Source organism: Lolium rigidum, chromosome 6 (assembly GCF_022539505.1).
Source record: "Lolium rigidum isolate FL_2022 chromosome 6, APGP_CSIRO_Lrig_0.1, whole genome shotgun sequence".
In the NCBI taxonomy this organism is placed as follows: domain Eukaryota; kingdom Viridiplantae; phylum Streptophyta; class Magnoliopsida; order Poales; family Poaceae; genus Lolium; species Lolium rigidum.
The window spans coordinates 174180091-174203163 of NC_061513.1; the positions used below are offsets into that span (position 1 = coordinate 174180091).

The following is a 23073-nucleotide window of genomic DNA, read 5'->3' on the forward strand; positions in this document are numbered from 1 at the left end:
ACACCACCCAGTCTTCATAAGCTGGGTTCAGCTCGGTGACGATCTCGTCACCCTTCTTTACTTCAATCTCTTCCTTGGGTGCCTTGATGGAGCCATCTAGGTAGCCCATGAGACGGGCACCCCTGACTGCCGGCAGGACTTGGGTTCGCCAGAGGATGTAGTTGCCCTTGCCCAGCCGCTCCGTCACGCCTATCCCGAAGGTGGAGCCTCCCGAAGGATTTTGCGACGAGGAGGAAGAAGAGGACATGTTGGCTAGAGATGATGGCGTGAGATGGGATCGGCGGCGATGGGAGGCTTTGTCGCTAGATGTGTTTTAGGAGGGATAGCTCTGATACCATGTAGAAGTTTGGGTTAAATGTCATACTCCTTTCGGAGCACACCTTGCGTGTTTATATAGGGAGTTTAACCTAACAACTCCAAAAGGGATATACATAGTTTGTTACAAGGAAGAGTCTAGAACATAGTCTAGATAACCACTCTGACCTTATCATCACGGCCGGTGGGATACAACACGCATACATTACCTAACTCGCTAACAGGTCGGTGGCGCGCTCCAACGGGAGGCAGGTGAACCCTAATCGCATGTGTGTCTTTCTCTTGGGACGAAGGGTACCACTTATCTTTAATACTCCCTCGAGCATCTATGACAAATATTTAGAGCCGAAAGAAGTATATGATTTGATCACGATGCACTGTTGTTTCAGAACATGGCATCTACTGCTCTACATGACTACGTTCAAACATTGTCAACGCAAAAGCAGATTTTATACAAGTCCTATAAAAACACGCTAGACAAAACTCAATTAAACAAGACATTGTGATTGAATTTGTTTCATTAAATTGTTGCCCAACAGAGCTATGATCATAGCTCCGGTTCTTCAAAGCTTGCTTGGTGCCGAGCAATCGTGGCTAAGCCCTAAGCTATCCCAACCAAACCATTCAAGCTTATTAATTAACCAACCAAATGATATCAAATCCAAAATCCCCCCAAAAACTGAATACAAATACTTTTATATAATTTTCTTGTTAAACTAAAGTCTTTCGAGTCATCCTCTCTAAATCTTTACTATTTTCTTCTATTAATAAAGTTGATGTTATATAAGACAAACTAATGAGATTATACTTGGGCCAATTACAAGAGCACATACAAAGTTGCTAGAACAATATGTGAATTCACTCTTTGTTAAAACTAATATTTTTATTAATGAAAGTTTTATACTGCCTAAGTCACTACAATTGTGTATGATCAAATTTGAAGATAAAGCAAGTTGATAATCCTAGTAACGGATTTGTCGGTAATCAAGCAGCAAACAGCGCGAATGATAAGTACTACTCTCTCCATTCACATTTACATGGCTGAGGTTCAATTTTGACGTGTTGTTATTTTATTAAGCATGTGTTATGTGCTAAAGACAATTATACTGTTGGATTAATACTCAAATAAATTTTCCTATTATATATATTTTGATATATAATTTTCTTACAATAATGGTTAAACCGATGGCCAAAATTGTTATGAGCATGTATTTTTTTTTTTAGGGGATGCATTTGTTTGTTTTGAGGGAAACATGAAGTACGGTGTAACAATATGCACATAAAGTACGATGTAGGCTGTAGCCTGTAGGCTTGTAGTTATCCCCCAATCTGGCCCAGGCCAAATATGTCAATAACGGGCCTGGATCCTCTCCGTCTTCTTCGCTTCTTTCTGTTCTTGTTCCTCTGTCTCTATTTGCCATTTCCCAGAAAGATCCCGAAATCCCTAGCAAAACCCTCGTCGGCTCCCAGTGCTCCGTGGCCGCCATGGCGCTCTCCAAGCCCCTCTTCTCCCGCCTCCTCCCCCTCTCCCTCCGCGTCCCCATCCGGCCTCAACACCGCCTCCTCTGCCTCGCCACCCCCACCGATCTCCCGGATGCCCCCACCGACGCCGCCGCCGAGCGCCGCCGCCGCAAGCGCCGCCTCCGCGTCGAGCCGCCGTCCTCCCGCGGGCCGGTCCCCCAGCGCACCCCCGGAGCGCCACGCCCGGGATCCAACCGCAACGCCCTCAAGCTCCCCGAGCCCGCCTCGGTCCTCTCCGGCAAGCGCCTCGACCTCCACCACCGCATCCTCACGCTCGTCCGGGAGAACGACCTCGACGAGGCCGCGCTCCTCACCCGCCACTCCATCTACTCCAACTGCCGCCCCACCGTCTTCACCTGCAACGCCGTCCTCGCCGCGCTCCTCCGCCAGGCGCGCTACGCCGACTTCCTATCCCTCCACCGCTTCGTCACCCAGGCCTCCGTCGCGCCCACCGTCGCCACCCACAACCTCTTCATCCAGGCCTACTGCGACTGCCGTCGCCCCGAAACCGCGCTTGAGCACTTCCGTCTCCTGCTCAAGGACGAATCCCCCGTCCTCCCCTCCCCCACCACGTACCGCATCCTCGCCCGCTCCCTCGCTGAGAACGGCAAGCTCGACCTGGCGCTCGAGCTCAAGGACGGCATGCTCGAGCGTGGCCTTATCGCTCCCGACCCCCAGGTCTATGCGTTCGTCATGGGTGGTTTCGTGAACGCCGGGGATGGTGACACCACCGTCTCACTGTATGAGGAGCTTAAGGAGAAGCTTGGTGGCGGGCCAATCCTTGACGGTGTGGTGTACGGGAACCTTATGAAGGGATACTTCCTAAAGGGCATGGAGAAGGAGGCCATGGATTGCTACGCCGAGGTGCTTGGGGAGGGATCCGTTGTGAGATTTGGGGCTGTTAGCTACAACATGGTGCTTGATGCGCTGGGGAGGAATGGGAAATTGGATGATGCAGTCCTGCTGTTCGATAGAATGTGCAAGGAGCATGACCCACCCAGGAAGATTGCGGTGAACCTTGGTAGCTTTAATGTGATGGTTGATGCCTATTGTCGCGTGGAAAGGTTCCAGGATGCAGTTGAGGTGTTTGGCAAAATGGGTGAGAAGAGGTGCGCACCAGATGCACTCTCCTACAATAGTCTGATTGACTGGCTGGGGAAGAATGAACTTGTTGGTGAGGCAGAAGCGCTCTATAAGGAGATGGGAGAGCGTGGTATTAACCCTGACGAATACACCTATGTCTTGCTCATTGAGTCCTGCTTCAGGGTTGATAAGGTGGATGACGCTGTTGGTTACTTCAATAAGATGTTCGATGTTGGTCTCAGGCCCAATGCCAATGCATTTAACAAAGTTATAGGTGGCTTGGTGAAGGTTGATAGGATTGAAGAGGCACAGGGGTTCTTTGATCTGATGCCTGAAAAGGAGGTCAAGCCAAACCTAGCTAGCTATGAATTGCTGTTGAGAGCATACATCAATGTTGCAAAGTTGGATGATGCAGTTAAGATGGCCAAGGGTATTCTATTGGATGAGAGTGTTGTGTTTACTGATGAACTGAAGGCACTTCTAGAGGACTCACTGGAGAAAGAGGGGAGAGATGGGGATATGACAAAGTTGTATGAAGATGTTGAGAAAGAGAAAGCAGAGGCAGCAGCACGTGCAGCTGAAGAGAAGGCTAGAGCAGAGGCTCTTGCTAAAGAAGAAGAGGAGAAGAAGAAGGCTGAGGCAAAGGCTAAGGAGGAATCGGCTGCCAGAGCCAGTCGAGCAGCTATTGATGCGGTGTTGGGTCGCAATAGGCAAGGAGAAAATGATGAAACTTCTGACGGAATAAATGTTGAGGAAGCACAGGTTGTTGAATCCCACAGTGACACTGTTGGCACTGTAGGAGAACAAAATGAAGGTGACGACTCGAAGAAAGAGTCTGGTGATGCATCGTCACAGGTCATAGCTTCATCTTCTTGAGGTTCTTTGTTGTACCTCAGTAATGATTAGTTTCAGTTCAATAGTACAAAAAATGATTGGAAGAGCTTCTACGAGATAATTATGTCGATGGTTTGAATGGAATTTACATGTTATGAGAGCTCCCACTGATTGTATGCTGGAATCTTTATGTACCACATCTCTTATTTTGGAGATAGCACAACAAATTTCTGTATCTCTGTGATCACTAAATTTATTATGTCATGATCACAGACAAGATAAATTCTCCTTTTCACAATCTTTATTCCGCAAGTGTAAAGTGATTATCTCTGTTTATTGAACTTTAGTGTTGCTTATTAAGATTGATTATTGTGCCAGCAATCCGGCAAGGACCTTTAGTTTTGGCAGTTTAACATTTTCAGTGGTTCCAATGCTTAAGTCAAAGTATGAAACATGCTCTGTTTCAATAAGGCAAGGAAGGGAGCTTGCAGGTATTATATTCTTCACATTGGAATTTCGTTCCTTAGTCTACACTGAAATGCAGGTAGTAGGCCAACACCTTGTCAGTAATTGCACTGTTTTGGACTTGATGTTGGTACACAATTTTGAACACTGCAGGGTTGCACATGTTTTGACCATGGGCACCATCCTTTTCTTTGTTCTTTTTGACCATTGGATTAAACTAAATTCTTACCCTGCTTGTTCAGGTGATTTTCTGTTTCTTGGCAAATATGCTCTCTGTTGCCATTTCCTGTCAGTCTATATTAGTATGTATGAATGCCCTTGGGGTTAGGAAATATATGTGGGTTTTCATGTGAGCTGTAGATGTGAGAGTACCCAGTTGCCAGCTGTTTGTGATTCACCTTCCTTTGATAGGTTACCACAAAAGGGCTTGGCTCAGTTTTAGTGATGGCGGCCGGTTGCTCTATGAAGAGTGTGCACTACTATGGTTAAAAGGCATGAGGCTGATTGAGGCACATGAGGGACCTTCTGGGTCGTTCAAACTTTGTCTGATGGCTATGTGTTGCATTTGTTGTTGCACCCTTCATGTGGCCGCTATTCCCCTTACCACACCCGGAAGTCCACATGCAGTTCTGCACATATGCACATTCACAGATCCATGTCAGCACTGGAATCCTAGGAGCTGTATCTTTCAGGCTGTCGTTGTTGGAACCAGACTGTCGACACTTTTGGTGAGTGCTGGTGGATAACCTGGGAAGGAGGAGGCCAGCATGGAGCTAGCGATGGAGATCAAGCTGACTGTACCATGTGGTACCCTTCATTGCTGTCCACCTCACCGCCGTGCTGCAAGCCCACCGGGTCTGCTAGCTTCGGCGCTGACAAGTCCTTCATTATCATGCTTAACAATTGCCACCTTTTAAAGCATGGTGAGAAACCCTCTAACTGCTGATTCCGACATGTCTTTTTTATTTATCCATGTGATTTGCGAATCATATTGGTGCTGTTGTCCTTGTTCTGGCTGTGATGATCATAGGGCCTGAGGTTGTGAAGGTGATGTCTACAAAATAGGAGGTGTTGTTGCCTTTGTTGTACTGGCTACAATGATCACAAGGCCTGTAATTTTGAAGGTGATGTTTACAAAATAGGAGGAGATACCGCTTAACCGTTGATTCCAACATGCCTTCTTTATCTATCCATGTGATTTGGGAATGATCTGGGTGCTGTCATGTTCTGTTGGTGGTGGTGATCATAGGGCCTGTGATTATGATGCGACTTTCACAACAGAGGATATATCTATATACCTCTATGGAGATCCTGTGAGTGCTTATCCTAACTGAATTCCTCCTTACTCTTATCTTTCTCCTTAAATGTGCCCATGGAATATTTTTAATCTAGAACATTTGCTCTTCTACTCGAAACGGGTGCATGATTTTATTTTTTCTCCCTGTTATCATGGCTGTCTGTCTAGCATTTGAACCCAAAGCAATATCTGTTTGGCAAAAAGGTTTGTCGCCTAGAAGCTACTGCGCTCTGTTGCTGTTGCAAATAGAATAAAAAAAAGTTTCCCTAGCTTATAACAGTTTGCTATTGCACTAGGCTAGAAGAAGACAATTCCGAACATTTATATCTTCTTCGGGACTGGCTGACAGGTTTTATTTCTAGGCATAGTATGGGGGTGCATGCCTTACAAGGGTAAACATGAGGATCCTAGCTGTTGAAATTCTGTCCATAATGCATTTTACACCCACTCATCTTCACTGCATTCAGGATTTACTCTATTTGATTGGCACACTAAATACAAAAGGCCTTCTCATTTACTCTGACCAACTCCCTTCTATGTTAATGACATATGAACTATTCTTCACTATTTACTTTCTTGCTACTTACTGAATTATACTTCTTATTGCTCCGGAGAAGTGAGAGACCAAATTATAGTTGGAGAAGGGAGTGGCATGGGGTGGAAGCATACTGAATCCACAGCCTTTTCTCTTGATTTCTGTGACCAACTTCCTTCTCATTTTCTGTGACCACTTAATACAAAAGGCCTTCTCATTTTCTGTGACCAACTCCCTTCTATGTTAATGGCAGATGAATTATTTTTTACTACTATATTTAGTTTCTGACTGGTACCCTCTGCACTCCAGTTAAAAATATTGTTTTAATGAACTTTCTTGTTACATACTGAATTATATAGTTCACTTCTCATTGCTCCGGAGAAGCGAGAGACTGAATTGTAGTTCACTTCTCTTTGCTCCGGAGAAGGGAGTGGGAGGAGGTGAAAGCATACTGGATCCATAACCTTTTCTCTTGATATCTTTTAGAATCCTCTTCTCTCTACTATACTGGTTCAAGGACATTTCTCAATCCATATTCTGTTATGTGATCTGCCCATCCAAATGAAACAGCTAGCCCACCCTCTTCTACTATGGGATATTTTATAAAATTATTACACTATCTATTGTTGCAAGTACTTTAACTATGTGCTGTTTCCTGTTTGACTGTTTCCATCCAAGGGAATCTATGTAATCTGTCAGTAGCCACACCAAATTACCAGATCATGCCTGCTATAGAACTGTTGATTATATGGAATTTGGTTGCCACCTACTGAACTTTTCAGCCTTTCTGAAGGGTTTTTTATGAACAGGGGGGATCTATTAAAATAGGGAACATATCTGTTACATTTGGTTAAGGCCAGTTCCATCACGCAGATAGGAACTGCACCATGGAGCACACTGCGCACACTCACACTTCTCCGTAGCTAACTTTGCCAGACCTTGTGCCACATAGTTGCCGGTTCTCATTACATAGGCCCTTTTACACTCCTGCACACTGGTCTTCAGCTGTCTAGCTTCTTGATAAAGATACTGGCAGTTTAATCTGCTCTCTTCAGTTGAGTTTATGGTTACTGCTACACCTGCACAGTCAGTTTCCAAAATAAAACGTTCCCCGGTATGTCGATGGGCTAACCAGAGCCCCTCAATGCAAGCAGCAGCCTCGGCCTCTTCCACTGAATCACATCAGCCAATGTACTTCCAAGTGGACATCAAGATGGGATGAATCCAGCTCCCAAGTTAGCTTGACCATTCATAGTGTTAAAACTTTCATCCACATGTACTTTTACCTTTCTGGAGCTCTGTTAAGGTGTCACAGAATTTAGTCAGAGCATTCCTGCCCCAGGAGGATAATGAATGTTGCCTGAATATTTGATAATTTAAGCCTGAAGGTAAGCTAGCTTGTTGAAAATCCTTCTGACTATCCCTATGCATCCCATTGCTGGCTTAGGTCGGTAGATGCTTAATTGTTAATGTTTTACTTATGTTAATGATAGTTTTTAGTGCTATTGTCTATCTCAAAATTCTGGATGTCACATTTGCAGATCACAGGAAGTTGTCTTGTCTACACTGGAAGATACTTAATTCTGTTAATAGGCCTGATTGACCCTGTTGCTGGGTAGAAAATGATGGTTCAGAGGTTAGTCCAAAACTCACCATTTTTGTTTAAAAGTAGAAAAAAATCTAGATAAATTTCCACCAGCAATTGAAGAAAATGATGATGTCCACACTCACCTAAATTCCAGTTAGCTGATATCAGAACCATTCCAATCGATGAGCTTCCAACTGCTCCCCTCCTAGGAGGCATGTACTCTTATTCCATGCAATGAAAAGAAACCGCATTGTCATTGCGTTTTCTCGGAAAAAAGCTTCCAACTACTCCCTCTGTTCCAAAATAAATGTCACAGATTTGTCTAGATTCATATGTATCTAGACATGTTTTAGTAGTGGATACATACAAATCTAGATAAATTTGTGACATTTATTTTGGAACGGAGGTAGTACAACCTGAGTCCTTGCAAACTCATCTTTCCTATGAGGCTTGAACGCAAAAGGAAAATAAAATGCATATAACCTAAACTAATGAACTTGTGTCACTTGACTGGAAGTCTGGAACGTGAACTTCGATGGACCACTGGGTTATTTCTCCTACGGCAGAGCACATCAATACATGTATTCCACTAATTTACCTACGCTCAATAGTTTGGCAGAAACAACAGACCATGCAGGTAGGGAACTTTACCTAGTGCTTCATAGCTTGCTGCAGTTCCAGGAACTTGGTGGCCTGGACGGGGCAGCTCCAGGGGGCAGGGCGAGCACCTCCTCTGTATAGATATAAAGATATGCAACGAGCCTATTGGCGCGGCCGTGTCATGTGAGACAATGATGGATAGAGAGAAGGCGTTGGGAGGGGCATGGATAGAGGAGAATCAGCTTAGGCGGGGAGGCGCTGAGATTGAGAAAGGTGGACTGGAGGGGGAGGGAGAAGATGCCACTAGCTTAAGTGGATGTTGATTTTCTTTTCTAGATTCACAGGGACACCATAGAGATTTGGTACAAAGTAAGGCTAAAAACGACTAGGAGTTCAGAAGCAGCAAGCTGCAGAAAGAAAAGAGCTCTAGAACTAAATAGCAACACCCCAGAAGCTCACATCAGAACACGAGCTGGAGAACAAAACAGACCAAAACGACTCAGGTTATTTCTCAGGTCCTAGCCAAAACCTTCTCAACTCGTGAAACAGTAGATCACCAACATCTTCAGCCGCTCTACTGCCAAAACTGCCACAAGATTCGGCAGTTGGAAAAGCTACGTCACATCGCCACGTGGATCGAAGAACTCCTAAAATCTGTGCAGTTTAGCTGGGCATCAGCCAGTGGCTTCCTGAGTTTGGCGGTCAACCAGTCCATGAACTGTCCACATTTTTCTCCCTCCAGCTCCTTGAAGGGGACTTTCCAGTTTCTGTGATATGTCAGAACGAGGCGCCACACCTGTTTCATGTTTATCCAGGTAACTCGATTAAAAACTATGGTATTTCTATTGCTCCACACACAGCAAGGACGGCAGAAGTAACTACATTAAAATGCATAAATGTTTTATTGCATAACCACATTTTGGAAGCAATAGATTCAAAGTCAGTGACACCAATAACAAAAACTCCAGAAACATCTTCCTGAAGTATTCTATCTACTAGCAATCAAAGAAAAGATGCTTGACTGACTCAGTTTTTTTAAAAAGATCATATTCTAATGGCTTAGGCACGCCCCTCCTTCTCAGACTGCCTGAGCAGCCCACATCACCCCTAACTGCCTGAGCAGCCCATATCACCCCTTCCCAGAAGGTGGAAGGGCTAGCATCATGGCAGTAGAGGATCTTAGGATCCTTAGTGTTATACTTGGCATCAATGATCTTTTTTCCAGAGAGTACCCTCTCCTTGGATGTATCTCTTGACCTAAGTACCAGTGAAACAAGTTAGGAATCCCTAGGCCCCCAAATTCCTTTTTCATGCAAATTGAAGGCCAGTTAGCTAGGTGAATATTGTTATTTCCTTCCTCATAACTCCACCAGTGAGCTAACTGAGTGTTGATTAACTTCAGAGCCCACTTTGCGAACTTAAAGAAGGACAACTTATATATGGGAATACAAGATAGAAGTGCCTGGATCAGAGTCCTTTTAGCTGCAGAAGATAAAAGTTCTATCAGTTAAAGGTTGAAATCAAATATGGTCTGAGGGTAATGTAATGTGGCTGTTTGATTCCATAGGTGCACTGGGGGCTGCGCTGGAATAATTGGGTTGTTGTGGTAATGGTGACGACGTGGATGAATGGGAGGTGAGGAAAAATATGTAGTGATATGCTGTGGGACCGAAGGAGACTTGCTGACGTGGCAGGGCTGCATGGACAGCAAAAATAGTTAGTGGGTTGCAATTATTTAGGAATTCAAGATCGTGTGACTCAAGGTGTGTAACCAATTCATAATCACTTAATAATGCAGGCAGTTACCTAAGTTGGTCTCTCAATTTCCAGGATATATGTCAATTACAAAAACGTGCCAACTATCTTGCAGGATTACCGTTGTTAGCTCATACATGCTTGATGTCTTCTTTGGAATCCTCTGATAATGTTAGGCTACAAAGAAGCTGAAGCTATTTCTATCATGTATATTCTCCTCTAATCATGTTAGTGCCTGTATTACAGGACAAGCTATTTGGTCTGCGAGCTGTATCATCTCGTCATTCAGCAACAATGCAATGCTTGAGCTTTTGAGCACCAGAAATGTAGCATATGCATCGCTTTTACTCATTCATGCACAGGACTATCTGTACATACAGAACCTCATATTGTGTTGTGCCATTTGTGGATGCACTTTACTCTTCCGTGTGCTGCTACTCTTTTTGTACTATGCCGAGCAAGATCTTCAATCTCGGCCACCTCTTAACACTTCTTATTCCAAAATGCAGGGATTGTTTTTAATTCCTGCAGTTGGCCTACGTGATGGATGAGCCCTTGGTGATGATTAATTCAGCTGGAATCTTTTGGGCTTTGGACAGTATGCTCGCTCGGTGTATGAGGCTTTTCTTCACCGGCACGGTGGAATTCCTGCAGTGGCGTGCCATTTGGGGCGGATGGGTTCTTCTGAATGCATGATTGCTGGTTGGCCATGGCAAACCAGTTTGCCTCACCTGCCAGGGTGCCCATTTACCGACCAGACAATGTCCCATCTACGCTCAGAGTGCGTCTTCGCCAGACAGGTATGGATCCAAGTACTAAGTCAATTCTCTCTCCAGTCAATTTTACTGCAACCTGTAGATGTTTTGGTCTATTGGTTGGAGACGGCCGCCGACTGGGCTGGGGCGAATAAAACCAAAGGTGTGCGCTTGCCGTTTTCGCGCACAATGTGGCTTATCTGGTGGCTTCTGAACGACCACGGCTTTGACAGCGCCATCCCCGGTTCGTTGGTGCTGGTAGACTATCCTTGCAGAGGCGAAACTTTGAATGCTCGTTGGTGCCAAAGCTCTCAGGAGGCTGCCACAACATGCTCGGCCACTAGATGCGATTCAGTAGCTCTCTTAGGGTAGATATATGCATTTCTTTCCCATTTTTGTCTGCAAGACCATCGTCATGTTGAGAAAAGCAACACCTGTGCATATAGTCGATAATGGATTATGGGTTTGCACAAGATACATCAACGGCTCTTCCTAAATTTACGACGCGTACGCTCATCACAAGTCTGAGCCTCACAGACAACTCACTGTTAAGGCAGCAGTGCCTTGTGCACACATCACAGAACACCTGATCACTGGTGAGTGCAGTGCTTGATCTGACCTTGATACAAAAATTGCAGAAGAAAGCAGTAACAAAAGAAAATATTGGGAGTTCTTGATTCTATAGGAGTACAACCAGAAGAACCATTGTTAGGAGTTATCAATCAATTCTGTAAAAGAGAAAAATGTTAGGAGTTAGCAATTGTACAGAAGGAGAAGCAAAATGTTAGGAGTCGCCATTTCGGTACAAGAGCAGGATGCAGCTCTGTCAGCTGCGGCCAGCATGTTTTGTTCACACGCATGACGCATTCCAGGAAGCAAGATAAAATAGCCGATAAGCAACTCTGCCTCAAAATTGCATTACAGATCTCGATGTTTGTTAATCAAACAAACAAATGGGGAAAAAACAAATGGGGGAAAATTGTTTCACCGTCAGAACGTGCCTATAATCTGGTGCACGGAGGTGTAAGTGCCTACAACAGCGACGCACACTCCGATCACGAGTATGCCGATGATCGTCACAACCTCGAAACGCCGGACTCCTGACCTGGGCATGTAGATCTTAAGGTAGCTGAGGCACGGGAAGAGGACGGCGACGATGACGTTGAGCGAGGATCCGGTGAATGACATGAGGTATCCGAAGAAGGGCACGGTGGACGCGACCACCACCGTGCTGGCGAGCACGGCGGTGCTGATGAGGACCCTGGTCAGGCCCCTCTCGGCGACGGGCAGCTTCGCCTCGATCGCCTCCGCGATGGGCTGGATGACGAGCGCGTACTTGGCCAGCGGGTTGATCAGGGTCGTCAGGATGGCCACCTTGGTGTACATCTTGCCTGTGGGCAGGTTCAACGTCACCTGTGCCTGCACGTCGTCGCCGTAGAGCAGGTAACCCAGTATCGCTGTCAGTGCGTAGTTCAGGCTGCACAACACAGATGAGATCAGCAGGACCTGCACATTGGGATCAGAGGAACTGAAGTGAATCAGGCGATCACTTATCACTGTCTGTACGCATTAACTAATTAGCCTGATAAACTCGATGGATACCTTGGGGAAATCCTTCTTTTTCTTCATCGAGGAGTACACGGTGGGGAAGACGCCGTGGCCGGAGAAGCAGACGAAGTAGAGGCTGAGGGAGGTCGGCAGACCTCTCATGTTCAAGACGGTGCTGGCCTTCGTTGCGTGGAAGCCATGCTCGGCTGCTATGGCGGCCCAGGCAAGGGACGCCGTCAAGGCCGCCGAGGCCACGAGCCCGACCGCAGACACGTATGCGAGCACGCTGAGATCCTTGAGCCATGTCGTGGGGAGGATGACGGCGGCTGCCACGAGCACGAAGAGCTGCTTCCCCTGCACCCGGCAGCCCGCGACGTCGAAGGTCGCGCCAGTGAAGAGCTTGTCGAGGTTGTCGCCCTCGAGGATGAGGAAGCTGACGGCCACGAGGTAGAGCTCGATGTACATGATGACGCCGATGGCTCTCCGGCCGTGGGGCCCGAAGGCGAGCTGCCCAATGTCGGGGTAGCTCCTGACGGAGTCGTCGGCGCGCATGCAGCGGTCGATGAGCTTGCCGGTGTAGTAGCAGATCGCGCCGACGAGGACGAAGAGCGCCAGGCTTAGCCACCCACCCTGCGACAGCGCGTATGACACGGACAGCATCCCGATGCCTAAAAGCAAGAAGATCAATGGCGACGCAAATGGCGAAAACAAACGCAAAAGGAATACACATCGATTGGGCATTGAGTCGTGCCTGAAATTACATTGCTGAGGTTGAGGCAGCTCCTCCAGAAGGACGTGCCAGAAATGCGAACAGGGAGGAGTTGCGCCTCCTTGTCGCCGTCTTGTGGACTCCATTGCTCATCTTTGCCTGGGAGCAGGGGTTCGTCTGAAGAGGTCTCCTGCGCCGCCATTGCCGCCGTGCGCTGCAGGGTAAATCAGAGGAGGATTTTACGAGTAGGGTTTGGCATGCCGTTACGGTTCCTAATCTGAAGGAGTCGTTTTCAGAAGCAAGAAACAAATACAATACAAATTATTTACGAGTAAGATTTTTCCTATTACCTAGATTCTATCAACTGCTTGTCCAAAATAAAAAATAAAAAAATAGATTCTATCAAACTGGCCCTGGATGGAAAATGGAGAAAATTGTAAAAATATATTATTTATAATTAATTAATTCCAACGTATCTTAAGTTCATACTAGTAAAAATACCCGTGCTTTGCATCGGGATAAACGAAAACTCAAACGCTCCATCCCAAAATTTAATTTCTCAAAAGCTTTTTGAAAACATCGTTGCTTTTCAAATTTTAAATAATAATTATTTAATTCTTTGGAAAAACTTGTTGGTTTTCAAATTTGAACTAATAAATAGAAACGTGCCCTCAACCACATCCGAACCGCCGTTCTATGATCACGGCATCAAATCTCTTGCTCGACCGTAGCCACCGATTCCCAACCACATTTGATCCTATTATTTCGTACAGCGTTGCTTTACTCGCCGCCCTGGGCTCCACTATATATGGCTCTCTCTTCCATTGGCAATCACAGCACATGGGCAAGTTTATTCTTTCCTCTCATTAGATCTTCGACCAAACAATGGTGCTGCTGGTCGATTACAACTTTACGACACGGGTCAATAGGAGCGCTACTCTGCGTCAAATCTCTCGCTGCTACTTGTTGTTTCCAAGGCAGCTTGTCGATGTCCAAGATCCTGAGGTATATAAAGCGGCCAGACTCAGTATATTCTAGCGAGGTGGGACTATTGAATTGGCGTTATTCGTAGCGATGCCCTCACGAGGTGTTTAGCGTAGCTTTTCAATGATGATCCTTGTGCCTGTCTTCTCTTCCCACATGAGCAAATTAGAAACATGGCTAATGGCCCATTAATAGAAGTGCACAACGATCGATTTGATGCAGAGCCCAGCAACGTATCTACCTGGCCCAGTATCTGGCATAAGCAACGACAGTTCGAGATTCGATCTATGGACGAACGAAGCTGAAAGTAAGAATCGTTTTTTCATTAACCGGTGGCAATGAATGTAATTTCTATTCAAAAGTAGAGGCAATACAAAAACGGACGAAAATTTGAGGGAGAAATCTTACTTCCTTTATTAATAGGTATAGACTAGCACAAATACTCGTGCATTGCTACGGCTGCGGGTCAAGCCGAGATTCACTGTTTTTTGCTGTCGATGGAGATGCCAAGATGAAGCAACTATGCAGGTCGTGACCCATTCTAGCCCATATGGGCCCTGATCGGTTTCGCCTATACCGCGCCACCGTGTCGTTCGCCGTTGCCGCCGTACCGTTGGACCCTCCTGGGTGTCGCCATCCGCAGCACGGCCATGGACTCGGCCGACGAGCATTGCAACCCGATCCGAGGATGAGGAACTCGGCCGCCGCCGCGCCAGATGGGCTTTGCGCGGCGACACCCCGGGCGGCCGCGACAAGAGGTGAGGCGCGCGACGGTGCGAGGCAAGGGACTGGGAGCGGGGTGGCGGCGCGGCAGCCATCGCACAGGGAGGAGGAGGCGCGGCTTCTATTTTTTCTGAGAATGAGTGTAATAAACTTACAATGTCCATTTCAAAATTAATACCCGTTCTCCCGTGAGAACTCACTGCTTTCTTTTTTTAAAAAAATTGTGTAATAGACGGTGTATATATAATGAACATATGGCAACATATATGGTTGTGGCATCCTCGTATACTTAGTAGGAAGAAATGAAAACAAAAAATCTGGCGTATTTTTTTTTTTTGAAATTCATTCGGGCGTAAACCCGACAAAGCTGCATTAATAAACTGGAGTCCAAACAGACCCAGAAAGATACACTCCTCCTCCAGATCAGGCTTGACCAACGGACTGCGATGTCATCTCCAGGGACGCACCACTTGGAGACGAAGCACAAGAGAGCTCTATCAGCCGGTGCCAAGCAGCGAGGGAGCGACAGCCCTACTGTCATTCGGTCCAACGCCAAACAGCATCTGAGAGGAGCTCCACAACAAAGTTGCCGCCGCCGACAAGCAACTCCCGCAAGCAAGCCACCACCATGGGACTTGAGCAAGCAAGAGAGAGAGCCGGGCGCGACTATTACATTGCTTCTTCTTAGTCGCGGCCGGCTCTCTCTCTTGGATCAGGGCCGGGCCGATTTTTTTAGGAAGCGCACGCAAAGGAGATGATCTATATGTAGGCTGATTTTCGTGGGAAGGGGGTCAGAAATTAAACGGAGATACCTTGGGATTTGATTAGATTTGATTTGGTGCGTGATCCGAGGAACCCACAGACGTACGGGCGTCAGTTTTTTTTTTAGACGAACAGCTTTGACTTAGCGGTGGCATAACCAGTAAATTCGATTAAAACTATGGGCAATTCAAAAACGGACGAAAAAAATGGGGAGAAACCTTACTTCCTTTATTAGTAGGTATAGATATAGATACATATCTGCAAAACACATTAGAGCACTTATCCATATGCACTGGGATTATTAAGGTTCAGACCAACGAGCAATATATGGCTGTCTTTTAGTTCGCGAATTCCTACGAAGGGTATTTCTTCCTCTCATCCCTCATACATCTCCCACAAGCTATCCTTTCTTGACTGACATGGCGAATTTGACAGAATTGATCCTTTGGACGAACGATGCACGAAATGACCTCCCGACAAAACTATTTCACTCCACTAAGAGCATCTCCACCGGTAGCCCTCAAATAGGCGCCGGAAGGGGCGCCGGCATAGCATTCTCTATTTGGGGCCTCCCACACCGGCGCCCCCAAAACAAGCGACCCCGATAGATTTTGAAATCTAAATATAAATTTGCGACACGATATTTATACGTAGTTCGAACGAAATTTGTACAAATTTAACGTGATTTCAAACTAAAAAACAGAAAATAAACATATAGCGGCGCGGGGAGTCGAAGGCGCTGAAGTCCAGTTCGTCGCTGCTGGATGTGAAGGACTAGCTGTCGACGTCGTCGGCCTCCTCCTCGTCGGCCTCCTCCTTTGGCGCCGGCAGCTCGGATGGTCCGACGAGGTCGACGAAGTTGGCGCCGTGGTCCCTGGCGGACCACACGCCGCCTGCCGCGGGTCGATCGTGATGTGACGGTAGTCCTCGTCGACGGAGCGGCTGACGATGAAGCTCTGGGCGGGGAATTCCTCCTCGTCGCCGTCGCCACGGAGGGCCGCCTGCGCCTCGGCCTCCTTCTCCCACCATGTCTTTTTCGCCGGCGGAAGTGGTGGCGAGGCATCCTCCTCCTTGACGCGGGAGCGGCGGCTGGACCCCGTCGTCCGACGAACCGGAGCAGAGGAGGCGCGCCTGGCGTCGTCGCGGATGACGACGCCTCCGGAAGGAGGTGCGGGCGCGGCCGAGCGCGTGCGCCCGATGGCGGACGATCCCGTGCGTGAGGTTCCGGACGCTGTGGTCCGTTCCGGCGTCCTCTGCTTCGTTAGCGGCGGCGCCATGTTCGCCGCCTGCGGGAAGTAGACCGGCTCCCGTTGCCCGCGGACGCATGGACAGTAGCCGTACTCGTGAAGCGTACCGTCGACGTCCCACCCGTACCACCAGGAACGGCGGCCGACGTTGTTGAAGCGGCCGCCGGAGGGATTGTCCATCCGCACGACCTCTTCGGCGCGCTCGCGGCCGAAGCGCTCTTCCCAGGACGGGTTGTCGACGACTTCTCCGGGAGGCTCCTCTCCTCCGGCGTCATCGAGGCCCGCCGTTCCTTGGCGAGGGCCCGCATTTGTGCTCCTCGCGGCGGCAGTGGCGGCACGACGAAGCCGCCGTTGGAGACGTGCCAGCCGTGCGGCAACTTGAACTGCACTGGCACGGGGATCCGGTGCGAGTACAACACGTCGGCCTCGTCGAACGACAGCTGCGTCGAGCGGAGCATGCCGCCGCCGCCGCCGGCCTGGTCGTTGTGCGCCATCGCGTTCGCGTGCGGGTGGTGGTTCAGGCGGAGGTTGAGGACGGCGGCGGCTAGGGATGGACGGCGGGGAAAAGAGAGGAGTGCGCGCCGGTGTGGTTTTAAGGAAGGCGGCAGACGCGCATTGAAGGCACGTGGGTAAGGTAGGTGGACGCCGCGTGGACAGTCGCCGACCTCGCCATTTTGGTTTTCGTGCGGGAGGCTATTGACGCCGATGACTATACCTGGCCATGGGCAGCCCGGCCCGGTCAGCCCGGCGCGGCCTGGTCGGCCCGGCCCGGCCTGGCCCGAAATTCCCGGGCCAAGCCCGACCCGACCATGCCTGTGGGCCGGGCCTGGGCCAGATTTTTTGGCCCGATGGTCAGCATGGGCCGGGCCTGGACCATCATTTTGCGCGATTTAAGGAAGCGGCCCAGCCCGAGGCCCGAGGCCCGACGGGCTTTCCTTATGATGGGCCAGGCTTGGGACAAGATTTCTGGCCCGACGGTCGGGCCGGGCCGGGCCTGGGCCGAGATTTTCCGCGTCGGGCCTTGGTCGGCCCGGCCCGAGGCCCGGCCCGGCCCGAGGCCCGGCCCGAGGCCCGGCCCGGCCCGAGGCCCGGCCCGGCCCGAGAAATGCTCAGGTATACCGATGACCAACCTCCCCATGTCATTTCCGATGCGAACTGCAGCGTCCCCTCGCTGACAAGGCGCCCCCACCCACGAAAACCGTCGTTCCGCGAGGCGCCGGCGCGCCCAATTCGCGCCCTTGGCAAAGGGGCCGGCACTGGGTTGCCGGCGATTCTATTGGGCTCCAAAATTGGCCGACGCCGTTTGGGGCGCGCCGGTGCGAGCCCATTTCGCCCCCGGCCCCCAAATTGCTATCGGGGCCTGTCCTTGCCTATTCGACGGTGCCTCGGAGGAGGGATCCTCACGAGGGGGAGAAGAAGTAGGGTCTAGTGGGCGGAGTGTCCTCGGGACGGTGATACGCTAGTTACCCAGCTTCGGACCACCTGCACGATGACAGGGCCTACTGCTGCTTGTCTGGAATTATCTGGGAGCTTTCGCGTTGTTACAATGAGTTGTGGTTGTCCCTCTAGGGCTCCCAGGATCCGGCTTATAAAGGCGCCCGGATCTAGGGTTTACACGGAGAGTCCTAGCCGGAATACAAGATGCCTAACTACGGAATATACATTGTCGTGCACGTCAAGGATCCACCTTTCCTTACTTGCCGTAGTGGATCCGGATACTTCATGGGCCTTCACGAATCCGACTTCTGAGTAGGTCGGTTGAGATCTGGCTCCTGTTCCTGGGCTGGACTTCATCCATCTTCTATCAACAGCAACTGGGCCGCCCGATGGGCCGTATGCCACCATCACCATCTGTGGGCCACGCGGGCTTGCCAGATCTAGACCATGTCGTTGATATACCCATAAAGTATACCCACAACAGTAGCCCCCGAAGTTCTCCGAGATTAATCATTCCTCCGTCTAGCTTTATTCGGATCCGGAGAGAATCTTGAAGAGCTTCCAAAACTTCATCGTTTCCGATCTCAGTCAACCGGAAATCATTCGTTCTTCTGTAACGGTAACTTTGCAGATTTTTCGCCCACATCGCGCACTACTTTCTTCGTTCCCGCACTAATTTTCCGGAGATGCGAATCTTCAGCTGGAAATTTCGGCAGTGTGCGGTTAGGTCACCACTGCATCGATTTCACCGTTTTAACCTAAGACACGTGGCGGCCATCCAACGGTGCGACCGTTCCGTCTCTACCGTTGGATCCGGCTCACGAATCTCCGCGCGAGGCTTATAACTACCCCTGCGTCCGGTAACTTCTCACTTTTCACCTGCATTCACCACTTCGGCTTCCACCTCGAGACAGCGCCGCCCGGCGAATCTCATCTCCGGCGAGCTCCTCCGCAGAGAGCTTCTCCCGCCGCCGCTCTAGAGCCGCTCTCGACTCGAGCTACACGCGGTTGAACGGGAAATCTCGCCCGCCGCCGAATCGTGGTCATCCGGAGCTCCGCACGCTAAGTCCGACGACCTCAACCTCGCCGGCGCGACGGGGAACCACCACACCATTAATGGTAAGTTCGCCGGACCCGTAGAAGAAGACATAGTTTAGCCTAGTTTAGTTCCGGCTACCCAGATCATTTCATCACATGCATGCAGCCGGAAACATGTCCCATAACTCACCTAAATGTACTGGTAGTTCTCCGAATAGTCCAGAACCAAGCTCATCGGAACCAATATTTCCGGAACTGTTAGCTTTCCTACCACCACATATTTCTGACACCAGGTTGGCTCAACCTTTCTCCGCATCTTCCAGCAACGCACTAGGCTGGATCCCAAGCCTTCAAGAGATCCGAGAAGAACTCGAGGGTCAAGCAAGAATGGCCGCCAAAGTGCAGGAATCGGAATAGAAGAAGGGTTCCAAGGCCCGGAACCGTGAAGGCGAGAAGGGTCAGTGGTGGCCGTGCGTGGTCACCGATTCGGAACTCAGAGCCTTTGAAAAAGAGGCATGATTGCTCCGGATTGGAGCTTTCACAAAGACTCCGTCTCCCCCAAGCCGGATCCCGAAGAACGCGTCTTCACCAAAGCTTGGGTGGAGCGCGGCCTCTCTCTCTCCCTTGCTCCGAGTTCTTCCTCTCTGTCCACTCCACATACGGCCTCCAGCCACATAACATATGCCCCAACGCCTACCTCCTCCTCTCTAACTTCGTGACGCTCTGCGAGGGGCATCTCGGAATCCGCCCCGATATCCTCCTGTGGCAATTCTTCTTCCACGTTAAGAAGGAGACGAAGGACAAGGCAATGGTCAACTGCAGAAGCATGACCTTCATGCTCCGCCCTAATAGGATGTACCCGCCACACTCATCGCACGAGTCCGTCCGGTACTGGAATGCCGGATGGTTCTACGTCAAGAACATCACGGTCCCGGCGTCCACGAGGGGCTTCCGAAGTTCATCAACTCGCCTCCGGAGGAGCTAGACAGCTGGAGCTTCATCCCCGCCCTCGCTCAGTTCCCGGAACTGGACAAGGCCGCGCGGAGAATTTCCTGGTTGGTCCACGACGGTCTAACCGGAATGGACCTTACCCTCAGCTGGTTCACCCGCCGGATCCAGCCGCTCAAATACAATAAGAGGCTGATCTGCGAATACTTCGGAGTCGAAGACCAGCTCCGGGTCACCCGTGACAACTTGCCGACGGATTCTCTGAATAAGAGGATTCGAACGCTAGTGAAGATTCTCCGGGGCCAAGAGGTTCCGGAGATCAACAAAGATATCTTCACCAACAACAACTACCCTCCGGTACGTTCTTGTACTTCAGTAATTTTAACTTCTCAATTTTGCAATGTTCTAAATTTTCCATGTTTTCCTCTTCAGCTCAGTACTTTGGCGGAGGAACAACTTAGGAATGTTATCCGAACACCCGCAAGCACTGACGCCGCGGAGGAGGATCCGGAGGACGACGACGACAAGGAGGAGCAAGCATCGAAGATGGTGGCTCCGCGAACCGCCAAGCGTCCCTGCGCCAAGGTTTCCGGCTCCGATGCCGGAGCCAGCGGCGAGGCCTCCGCCAAGAAGGCCAAGACCAAGCCACCACCCCCTCTCAACTCCAAGAAGGCGGAACGCGATCGCCTTAGAATGCTGTCAACAGCAGGAAAAGGATCATGCCCGCTGATCCCCGGTGCCACGTAAGTATCCGGAATCACATGTTACCTTATTGCAAAATCTTGTTACTTATATCTTTCCTTGCTTGTTACAGGAGCTAGAAAATTCCGGCTTCTCGGGTTAACACCCAGAAGCCTATAACAAAGTACTTGAGGATGTCTCCGGTCGTGCCTCCAATAACCCCAACACCCCGAAGCACCTCCAACCAAGCTCCACACCTGTCTCCGCCTGAAACCCAGCCTTCCCCCGACCCAGCTGCCCAAGCTCCGGAAATCATTCCTGTGAGCAGCGAAAAGGTTGGCGGAAGCTATTCCGCTACAAAGCGGGCTGCTCCGGAAGGGCCTCAGGACAAGACCCCAGAGGAGGCAGAAGTAAATTCGCAAGATAAGGCTGAAGCTTCAGCTCATGATGCTATAACTTTTCCGGCCAACTTCGGGGACCCAACAAATCTGTACTCCACTCCGAAGGCTTACTCACATAAGTTCTTCCACAAGCTGACGGAGGCGGAGAAGTGGGATCTGGAGCAGGACCTCCTAAATTCCATGATGAGCAACGCTTGGGGCAAGGCGGATGTTGAATCTTCCGAGATTCAACTCCATAAGAAGGAAATCAACGACTTTTTCGACCAACTCCTTGTCAAGCGCAAGGTAATCCGATATTCCCAGTATCCCCCCAAGTATCTAGGCGGAAACTAGCAATAGTTAGTGCTTTGATACTTAGAGTAATATCAACTGAAAAGTGTCGTGGTAGCCCCCAAGCGTTATAACGGAAATTTTCCGGCAATGATGCTTCAAAAGAATCTACACACAAAATATAAATGCCTCCGGAAAGTGATCCGAACTTTGGCTTTTACAGGAAAAACAGGCGCGCCCTTCTTTCTCAAATTTAGAAGGAATTCCACTAACAACACAACGTAATTACCCGATTCATTAGAACAACTTCCATCGATTCTCTGCACCTATCCTTTTCCTTTGTATTCTAGTTCGAGAACCTCCTTGTTTTCTCAAAACACGGATTTGGCCCAGGATTGCCTTTTTTTAATTCAAGGGTTTCTCTGAATTTGGAAGTTACCACTTAGCAGGTTTCCATACCAAGGCTCAATACAATCAAGTCCGTAGCGTCTGCCGATTTCGCCATATCCCCATTTTCATCTTCCATATGCCAGCATCCGCATAGCCACCGTGCACTTTTGGAGGGCGGAAAACCCTGCCATGCCGGTGCAATCCAACTTGCATCTGAAATAGGAGTCGTACTCTCGAAGGGCATACACAATTCTCAGGAAGCGCTTCCGGCTCATCCTGAAACGACGCCTAAAAAAGCCTCACCGTGCAATGGGTCATCGGCGAAGTAGTCGACGTAGAGCATGCAGTAGCCCTCCATCCGATGTCTCGGCTTGCACTTTCGGCGACCTGGTGCCGACCCACCATGGCGACCAATGGACGTCTCGGCGTACAAGCTGGACAGGCAAGCTAGGATCAACATGTGCTCCTCGTCTTGGGCGGCGGCTGTCATTTCTTCTTTAAAAAGGTCGGCGAACATCTGCCCCTCCTCCTTCTCGTCGGAGTCCATGTTCGGCCAGGCAATTGGACGAACACCTGTCGGGGGTGTCGATGAGGCGCGACACGAGGTAGTTTCCCGACGGAGGAATATAGGCAGAGGGCACGACGGACGGTTGAATATAGGTTGTTGGGTGGAGGGACGGCGGAGTTCAGGCAACCGGCCGACGGATTAGCGAGGGGTGGTGCCGGCGGCGACAGAGCTACGAGAGGGGAGGGGGGATTTGCGTCGAGAAAGTGGTGGGGTTCGTGTGTTCTCTCACCGACAGAGCGGGCCCATCCCCGCTTTTCTCTCGTCCGAAGTCCCTAAGCGCACCTCGGGGGGCCGGGTGAAGGGTTCGTTGCATAGAAAACAAAAAATTTCTACCGCAAAGACGAATAAATCGAAGATCCAATCTATGGAAAAGCCAAGATCTAATCTATGAGATCGAAGCAACGAGATAGAAGAGAACTAACCCTCGCGAAAGTTCATGGAGCCCCCATGTGTGGTTTTGGTTATTGATGACAATCCCTATGGACTAATATTTGCATTGAGTTATTTGTAGGAACGGTCCATAGGCAATGCTTGAACCATATGTTGGCTTCAAGGTTGCAATTAGAAGAAATTGATGAATAATATCAAGTGTCAAGTATGTCTTGAAGATGAAGATGAA

General features: G+C 49.4%; 2 protein-coding genes across 2 annotated transcripts; one reads left to right on the forward strand and one right to left on the reverse strand.

Annotated features, from left to right (window-relative positions):
- The first annotated feature begins 1750 nt into the window (after positions 1-1750).
- Positions 1751-4077, forward strand: LOC124666448 (pentatricopeptide repeat-containing protein At3g49240, mitochondrial). The gene has a single exon (XM_047203785.1). The coding sequence runs from the start codon at positions 1801-1803 to the stop codon at positions 3793-3795; it is 1995 nt and encodes a 664-aa protein (XP_047059741.1). The 5' UTR covers positions 1751-1800; the 3' UTR covers positions 3796-4077.
- A 7661-nt stretch (positions 4078-11738) lies between these two features.
- Positions 11739-13207, reverse strand: LOC124663573 (amino acid transporter AVT1I-like). The gene is made up of 3 exons (XM_047201261.1): positions 13048-13207; positions 12351-12964; positions 11739-12254 (listed from the first exon to the last, which is right to left on the reverse strand). Exons 1-3 carry the CDS (start codon positions 13205-13207, stop codon positions 11739-11741), a joined length of 1290 nt encoding a protein of 429 aa, XP_047057217.1.
- Between the last annotated feature and the right edge of the window lie 9866 nt (positions 13208-23073).

Excerpts from the sequence above, each read along its gene's own strand:
- LOC124666448 (XM_047203785.1), top strand. The coding sequence starts at position 1,801 with ATGGCGCTCTCCAAGCCCCTCTTCTCCCGCCTCCTCCCCCTCTCCCTC.
- LOC124663573 (XM_047201261.1), bottom strand. The coding sequence starts at position 13,207 with ATGGCGGCGCAGGAGACCTCTTCAGACGAACCCCTGCTCCCAGGCAAA. Across the intron at positions 12,965-13,047 it reads CCTCAGCAATGTAATTTCAG|GCATCGGGATGCTGTCCGTG; the intron begins GCACGACTCAAT and ends TCTTGCTTTTAG. Across the intron at positions 12,255-12,350 it reads AAAAGAAGGATTTCCCCAAG|GTCCTGCTGATCTCATCTGT; the intron begins GTATCCATCGAG and ends CCCAATGTGCAG.